The sequence below is a fragment of the Morone saxatilis genome, unplaced genomic scaffold, assembly GCF_004916995.1.
Source record: "Morone saxatilis isolate NCDOM2014 unplaced genomic scaffold, NCSU_SB_2.0 Contig19, whole genome shotgun sequence".
Taxonomy (NCBI): Eukaryota; Metazoa; Chordata; class Actinopteri; family Moronidae; genus Morone; species Morone saxatilis.
This window is the reverse complement of record NW_023339751.1, coordinates 25,164,236-25,172,996: the sequence shown is the minus strand read 5'-3', so window position 1 is coordinate 25,172,996 and position 8,761 is coordinate 25,164,236. Positions and strand designations below refer to the sequence as shown.

Below are 8,761 nucleotides of genomic sequence, written 5' to 3'. Positions count from 1 at the left end.
TTTGCATACCTATATATCATTGTCTTCCCTCTAGCACGTTTTTTTCTCATTCTTTATTTCTGTCGTGCCTTCATTTGGCCTCAGTGTCTGGCTCTCTGTTACATTACATCCTGAGTATGCTTTTTCTGTCAAAGCACTTTGTAAACTGTTTCTTAAGGTGCTATATAAATAAAGTTATTATTATTATACCATATCATGATATTCTGTATATCAATGGCAGAGATACATTTTTATTCATACTGTAATATATAATATAAGTCATGTTTGTCCATCTGATGTGTTTACCCTAAAATCAATGTCTGGCTCCATTCACCATTTGCTTGGCATCATTAACGTGGCTGAGTGGTCAACACAATGATTGCAAATTGATTGAAATGAGCTAAAAAAGGCTAAAGATTCATGCTGCATGCATACACATGGACATGGCATTCTGGAGAGTTGGTCATACTTGTTCAACAGCCGGGTTCACAAGCTCTTTTTATTAAAATTAAGCTGAAATGAAGATTTTATCAGCTCACATTTATCAGTTAGAGAAATTAGCTTTATTTCAGTTCAGATCTAAGCTCATACTTTCAAATGTAATAAATACACAGCTGAATTTTTTATTGAAACTCTTGCTTCCAACATAGATTGTTTCCATTGCAGTTTCATATGATTCATGCACAGCCCCACTCTCCTCTTACTGTTTCAGCTAAAAGCCTCCCACTCACCACCTCATCAGTTTTCTGTTCTGCTGCAGGCTCTCTCCCCCCTCATATCATTCCCTCCTTTCAACATCTCTTTTTTAAGGCACATGTTGTTCTTGAGATGGATTTACACCTACATTTTGGCATGGATTGGTGTAGATGATCACTTTATTCTAGAGCGACTTACAGTGTAGCAGCGCTGTAAATCAATAATCATGTATTATTAATACTGTCAGCAGTTGTAAAGTGAGGAGCAGACAGTGGGGATATGTTAGTGGCAGTGTCAGGACAGTGAAATAGGTGAACATTATTACACATACATTTTGAGAATCTACAGTTTTGCACTGAAATATCCCTTCAAATGTTTTCAATAAAAAAGCTTTAGTCACTTATATTTCAGGGTAGTTTTATTCTGACCATGGGCCCTCTGAAACTCTATTGTTTTATAAACTATCATGACAGAAGCATATAAATGAAACTTTTTGCTATTTGCAATTACAATATGTGTATCAGATTCACAATCCAAAAAGTATTCCAATTAGTTTTGTGAGTTATTCAATATTACGCCTGAAAATCTTTTAAGGGGAGTTCAGGGGTGAAATATTAAAACAAAATCATTCATTTTCATGTTTGTCAATGAATCACTACTGTCAAAATTAAATAAAGGTTCTACCGCCAAACTATTTTCAGTGTGTATTGCCAAGTATAACCAGGTCCTCCAAAATGTTTGTGGCTTTTTGGGGGATTCTTGTGCCTGATTTCACAGACTTTATTCTAAAAACTTGTTATGCATGTGTTTGTAAGCATTTTTATTCTAACGAAATTGCGAAAGAAAGTGAAAATTGCAATACAGTGCAATTAAATTTACTAAAAATCGAAGGCATCTTCAAAAGAAGAAGTTTGGTGACGAATGACTTAAGGTATTAAGGACTGCTATAATTGGTGAAAACTCGACTCGTTGAATTTGCGGTCGCAGTGATCCCACAGAATTCACATATTGGTTTAATTTACATTATTTGGGATCGCAACTTCCATGAGGGACAGTATAACACTGCCATATTTATAATTAATTAAATGTGAATTAGAAATTTGCATACAAAATGTAAATTGAGCTTTTGCACTTGACTAAAATCACATCATCCATTTATATGGTCAAAATAAAATCAATGTGCTGTTAAAATGTACTGTTAATAGCTTTTTATTATTCAGGGAAGTATCCAAATGCTTCTGTTGCCTCAGCTGGCTGGAGAAGTGTGTTGGTGTCTGTGTTTGATTGACAGCAGCTGGCACACTGAAACACACCAATCAGCAGACACCAACCCACTGCTTTTGCTGCAAGAAAGCCATGTCTGTCTGGTATGAGGGAATGTGAGCTGAATTTAGACTGCTCTGCCTGGAGGTGCAGTCAAAAAGGAGAACTCCACCACCAAAGACAGCGCTTGATGTTTTAATGAAATGATTTTTAATAATGTAAATTTCCACAGTCATCCATCATCCATTCTTAAAAGCAGCTATTAGGAACAGTAAAATGTATTGAGTTTTGTCATTTACCCAGCCAATTTATTTATTACATTTATTAACAATGAACTCTCTTTGTTACTGTCCCTCCACTGCAGCCCAATACTCTACACTAGATATGAAGATAAGACATCCACTTGATTTGATGAAGTCAGACTGCCGAAGCCTCATATAAGGTTCAGATCAATTATGGAACACATCTGCACAAAACGAGGAATGTGGATTTTTCGTCCCCCATCCCTTACACTGAAAATGCATTAAGAAGGGATCTCCTAAAGTGGTGGTCAGTGGTGGTGAAAATTGACATGTCATATGGGTCTCACACTTGGGAAAGCAAAATGGTTCGATTGCGCCCCCTAGGAGGAGTTTGTTAAAGTACAACCCCGGGAAAATGGTAAAAACCGTGCAGCAATTGCACATTAAATTCAAAATGGCTGACTTCCTGTTGGACTTTTTTGTCAGTGTGGACACGATACATGTGCTTTCCGATTTTGGTACATGTAGGTTAAACATGCTGCGGGGGCTGCTTTCTTAAAATTGTGTAGGGGGCGTTAATCATACCATTTTGCCACACCCATATCAGAAAGAAATTTCCCCCACTTTTGAGCACCTTAAAATGCGATTAATTTGGGATCAAATTAATTCCTTTCTTACAATAGGGCCATAATAATTCAATACTCCTTAAATATTAACAAAATGCAACAAACTCGAAAGGAAGAGCTGGTTAACGGCAGGAAATAAACCAACTAAACTGAACTACCTGAGAGGGTGTTGTTGTCAGTGTTCCTGTTAACAGTGGGAATCAGAGCCCTCACTCCTCCCTGCGTGAAATTCAGCTGCAGGTTTGTGACGCTGACTGTGACGGCTGTCTCACACTAGTCTGCTCCCTGCAGTCAAACAGAAATCAGAAAAAGGAAGACGCTGTTTGATGGAGGTCTGCTCTCTGTTCTTTTCTCCAGCTCTGGGGCAGCGAGGCTTGCAACTTCCATCACGTTTTATGAAATCTCTCTCTGAGCAACAGATAAGAGGTTGCCATAGCAACACAACATGTCTCCTAGCAGTGTAGTAGGATGCCCTCTCACCCAAACCTGCCTCCTCTCCTATTGTTCTAGGAATAGTTCAGCCTGTGTAAAGATGTTGAACACACACACACACGGTGCAATCTTACATAACATAAATAATGTGTACAGTCTGATTTCTCTCTGATTCTTAACACTGCATAAATAATGACAGATGGACTACAATGAATCAGTGAACAGGGACCAATCTGATTCTAAAAAGAACAAACTGGAACAAATGGCAATAACCAGCTTGAGTGAGTAAGCTCTTTATTATTACTTTTTTGTTTGATGTAAGAATGGCACAGGATCATAAACCTCATTATAACTAACAGTGTTTGGTCAGGTGGGACTATGAGCATCACGTCACTGCCCCACACCTGACGTGCACAGGCTGTAAACCGGTCACAGCACTGGTGTGGTAAAGTTCTTCACATTAACAAATCTAAATCAGATCACTCACACAGTGTGAAAAAGGCACTGGCTGCTGTAATTGTACAAGACACGATTATCAGGGATGCATGATAATTATCAGGGCAGATAAGTTGGCTGATAATGGGAAATTTATATTATAGTAAATTATCCCGATTTATAAATTACAGCTGATAAGGTATGTTTCTTTAAAGTAAATGTTTGTGAAATTTCATGATGAACTTTATTAGAAAAACTAAATAACCATTTGAAGAGTCAGAACTGTTGTTTGTCGTTGTGAAGTCAGTTTAAGTTAAAACAGAGCTACTGAATGTTAAATCATCCATCTTTGTTCACTAAAAAATCACACAAAAATGTGAAATTATTTTTATCTTATCGGTATTGGCCATGAGAAGCAGGTAATTAACGGTTATCATATCGGCTAAAAACAACTCCATATCGTGCATCCCTCATGATTAACCTGTGAAAACTGGATATGAATCCATAATTCTCTGTCCAACTGTGGGCAGAGGTCGGATCAGTCAGTGGTGAAGGTGAAGCGTGTGACATGTCGGTAGTTCTCACCAGGACGCAGGAGACAATCAGGAAATGAGGTCTGGAGACACACACACACACACACACACAAAATTTTACTTTTTGGGGACATTACGTAGCATGACTTGCAGCAAAGGGCCACAGGTCAGATTCAAACCCATGGCCACTGCATCAACGACTCATGCCTTGGAACATGGGGCACCAGCTCCACCAGGTGAACTAGGCTCCCCAACAAGCTACATTTTTAAGACCTTGTAGGACCATTATGAATGTAATTTAAGACCTATTTTATATCCATAGTGGCAAAAAAAAATAATAATAATATGTTTTGGTTTCATGTCGGTTTGGTTTTGTAGTTGTGACAGCATGATCAAAACACATCATTGTGTTACTCAAGTAACATAATTAATCCGGTATATCTTTAAGATCTGTCAAACTCATATTTAATACATTTTAAGGCCTAAAATTCTGATTATTGGATTTTAAACTTTAAACCCTGCAGACACCCTGGACCACTACTTGCCTAACCCCAACCCGTACCCTAACCACTAACCCAAAAATCAGCTTTTTTCTGATTAGGGACACAGCTTAAATCTAAAATGCGCAGACATGTTGACTATTGACTATTAGGGTGCCGTTATTTCAATAAATCTAAAAACACGCAATGCGTGTTTTTTCTGTGGGCAAAGCTTTTTACACATGAAAGTGTTTTTCATGGCTTTCATGTGTTATGTTATACATGGGGGAAACATCAACCGGATTATTCTCTGGGGCCACGACTCTAAAAGGTTGAGAAGCTCTGTACAGACGTCTGCGTACTGCCAGGTTGTTGTGACTGCCTATACAGTCCGCAAGTAGCAAGTTACATTTACAAAAGAAGATGCAATTTCATCCTTCTCAACAATATAATCAAACAGATCACTATAAACAACATCTTATCATCCTCATACCTGGTTGATGGCATCGGGCCAGTTCTGTGTCTCCAGACAGAAGGAGCTGTGCTTCCTGTACCTAGCCCCGCCCTTTCCTGTAATAGAGCCATCCAGGAAGTTGGCAGTGTAGAACTGGACTCCTGGTTGGCTGGTGGAAACCTCCAGGACACGCCCACTGGCTGGGTGACACACTCTGAAGTCATAGATGAAGAAAGAGGTATTTATTAAAGACATTGGTGTGTATTTAGAGTGTGTGCAGTGTGTTTGAGACATTGAGACAAACCTGGCAGCGTGTCTCTCTGCCCAAGTATCACCGGGTGGTGACAGACAGAAGTTGTGGTCAAACCCCGGACCTGGAACTTCCTTCAGCCGAGGGCCAATCAGAACAGGCTTTCTGAGGTCAAAGGGTGTGCCTTCCACTCCTCTGATCTCTCCTGTGGACAGAATAGGTTATTGATTGGTGATTGAGTATTAATGAACAAAGGTTAGATAACGAGGCACAGTCCATTCTCTGAGGGAAAAAAAGTCATGTGAGAAATTTCAGCAAAATGTAGCACCATCATGGAAGTCAATTAGTTAATTAATTAGTGGCAGTGTTATATTGGATTGAATGGAGCCCCCTGAGGGACTCCATGGCAGAAAAAACATGCATGGAAATCCATGTGCAACAGCTCTGGGAAAATTCTGCCATTCAGAATAAAAGTGCAGAATCATAATTCTTTTTTTCTTTTTTTTTAATAATATTTTTATTACATTTTCTGATATAAACACAGACAACAAACAACAACAAAACATGGCCACAAAAAACAAATCTCGGACTACTTGTTATGTGATATACACAATACAATACACTCAGAGAAAATAGTCTCCCTACCTTAATAAACTGTGAGTATAACTGGGAAGACATGGGATCTAAGTATATGTACATACACATTTACACACAGACATAAGGAAACGCTCAGCCCCATTACAATTGACAGCGATGCAGCGAATACATATCTGGAAAGAAAGAAGAGTAATAAAGAAAATAACAATATCAATTTGAGAGAAAATGCTATGTTATTGTTTTTTTAAAAAGAAAGCAAATAAATAAATAAAAGAAAAAATAATTATAAGCAAATCAATGTCCACCTTACGACCCAAAAACATGTTAGCCAGTTTTCCTCATTGTCATCTATCATCCCTTTTAATAGAATAGTTGTAAGTCTTTTACCAGCATATTTAAAGAAAGGGGTCCAGATCCTACAAAAATTGCTTACATATATATATCTAAGCAATATATTTTTCCGAGCAGCAAATGTGAGAANNCCTTTAATATGAGGACTGGGCAAGTCAAGAAGCAGAACCTGAGAATCAGCATCCCGCTGGACATTAAAAATCTAATTAAGTTTACTAACAATTTTACCCCAGTAATCCTCAACATGGATACATGTCCACATACAGTGCCTATAGCTTCCCACCTCTACTTGACATTTGGAACACTTTTCAGACAAAGTTCATCCTGTGTCTGAGCTGTGGTGTGATCTGCAAGCGATGCAATATTCTAAACTGAGTCTCTCTGGTTCTGTTACATACGGAGATCTCTCTAGCTAACCGCCATATTTCCAGCCATGACGATTCATCTATTATAAGATTGAAATCAGCACTCCATTTGCATCGAAGATACTCTAAGTTCATATCGCTATTGAGCTCAGCAAACCCCCGATCGAGAACCGCATTCTTGCCTCTACCAAGAACTAAACGTTCCATCTGTGAAGTCTGACAGTCAAAGTCATACCTGTTTTGATTCTGAATGAAGCTTCGAATTTGCAGATATCTGAAGAAGTGGTTTCTCGGGAGACCATATTTCTGTCGAATTTGTTCAAATGTAAGCATTACTCCTTTATCAAATAAATGTCCCAGAGTTAAAATCCCCCTCCTCCCCCCACATCTTAAATCCCCCGTCTGAGCGGGCTGGGGCGAAATCCATATTACCGTATATCGGAGCTAGTGAGGACAATGTTTTAGAACGACCCTCTAACGTCCTTATTGCTTGCCAAGCTTGCAGACTTGTTGTAATTAAGATGTTATTGTCCCCAAGGCAAATAGAAGACTTGAGAGGCCATTACCTGCATTCACAGATTCCAGATCTAGCCACACCGATTCTGGGTCATTATTAATCCACTCAGCTATGTATCGGAGCTGTGCAGCTAGCATAATATTTGGGACGGCTAAGCCTCCCTGCTCTACAGACATTTGCAACTTAGCCATTTTTAGTCGTGGTTTCTTTCTGTTCCAAATAAATGAACTGATCCAGCCATTTCCCCTCCTAATTGTTTTATTATTTAATAAAATAGGGACCATTTGAAAGTGATAAAGAAGTCTTGGTAGAATATTCATTTTGAGTAAGGCAATTCTACCCATCATTGACAGTGGAAGAGTTATCCATCTGCCCAAGTCATCACATATACGCTTTAAAAGAGGTTCAAAGTTGGCCTTGTACATTGCTTCTAATGATGTGGTAATGGAAATCCCAAAATAAGTAAAGCCTGTGGGTGGGAAGAATCAGTCCAGGGACATCACCCGGAGTAACCACTCCGCTTTTCCGTGAGATGAACGCCACCAGGAATAAAAAATGCCAATATTGCAGGATAAGTGTGCCAGAGCTCCGCCAAAACGTGGCTACTCAGGTGCTTGCATCACCGGAAGTCATAATTCTTTTAGAAACACAGGCTTTCAGAAATGTAATGCAATGTGACTGTAAATGAAAGCCAGAAAATAGTAAAAATACTACTGTATATTAGACTATAAAATAACAGGTCACAGCATGTTAATTGGTGTTGAACTGCAGTGATAAAAATTCTTATTTTTATAATCAGTTAGCTGTACTAAATGTTACTGGCTCAGTGTGCACTACTCTGAGACAATACTATCCCATCTCTCACCCTCAATCTATCCTCCTGTTGGGGATTTAACAGACAGTTAGCACAGAGGCTGGAGAAATAGGCAGGACCAGCTTGTCAAGACTTGAGTACAACCCTCTACTTTTAACTCAGCATGACACAGAATTGATTCTATATTTTTAAGTCTTGTCAGCCCTTGAGGTGGATTTCCATTCTAACACAGATTCTGTGGTATAAATAAACAGTCATTAGCTCCTCTATCTCCAAGGGAGACCAGAGCTAATTGTGGAGTAATGAGAGTGTTTGTCTGACAGAGCACGAAGAAATGCACTCCCACACTAAAGTACAAGCGTTCGTGCTTCCACAGAGACATGATGGATTTAACATATGCAAAAAGTAAATGAAGACTAAACTAGCATTTATCTCAAACTGCAAAAAAAACAATAGGACCTGACCTCTGGAAATAGAAACAGAGACAAGAACACAAAAGATAATTCTGCTGTGGAGCCAACTGTTGTCTATAATCCATTTGACTGTTTCAGCTTCCTGTAGCTGGTTACTACTTGCCAGTTGTACATGTTTTTTCAGTACATACAATATCTGGTGAATAAAGCTCATGATTTCATGTCTTGATATTAACACATTCTCATTAACACATCTTGTAGAGTCTGGAATACCTCTGTAAACTGACTTATTTACTCATATGACTTCTCAATCTC

The 8,761-nt window shown here is 38.7% G+C and overlaps 1 protein-coding gene across 4 annotated transcripts in view; it reads right to left on the bottom strand.

The window, feature by feature from the left end:
• Positions 1 to 519: 519 nt before the first annotated feature.
• The window catches only part of galm (galactose mutarotase), an 18,254-nt gene continuing 10,012 nt past the window's right edge, over positions 520 to 8,761 (bottom strand). For all 4 annotated transcript variants that reach the window (XM_035663362.1, XM_035663365.1, XM_035663364.1 and 1 more), the window contains 3 exons: positions 5,444 to 5,594; positions 5,179 to 5,353; positions 520 to 4,289 (listed from right to left, as the gene is read on the bottom strand). In XM_035663362.1, the coding sequence (XP_035519255.1) occupies positions 4,212 to 4,289; positions 5,179 to 5,353; positions 5,444 to 5,594 (404 nt within the window). In that variant the 3' untranslated portion in view covers positions 520 to 4,211. The remainder of the gene's footprint in view (positions 4,290 to 5,178; positions 5,354 to 5,443; positions 5,595 to 8,761) is intronic.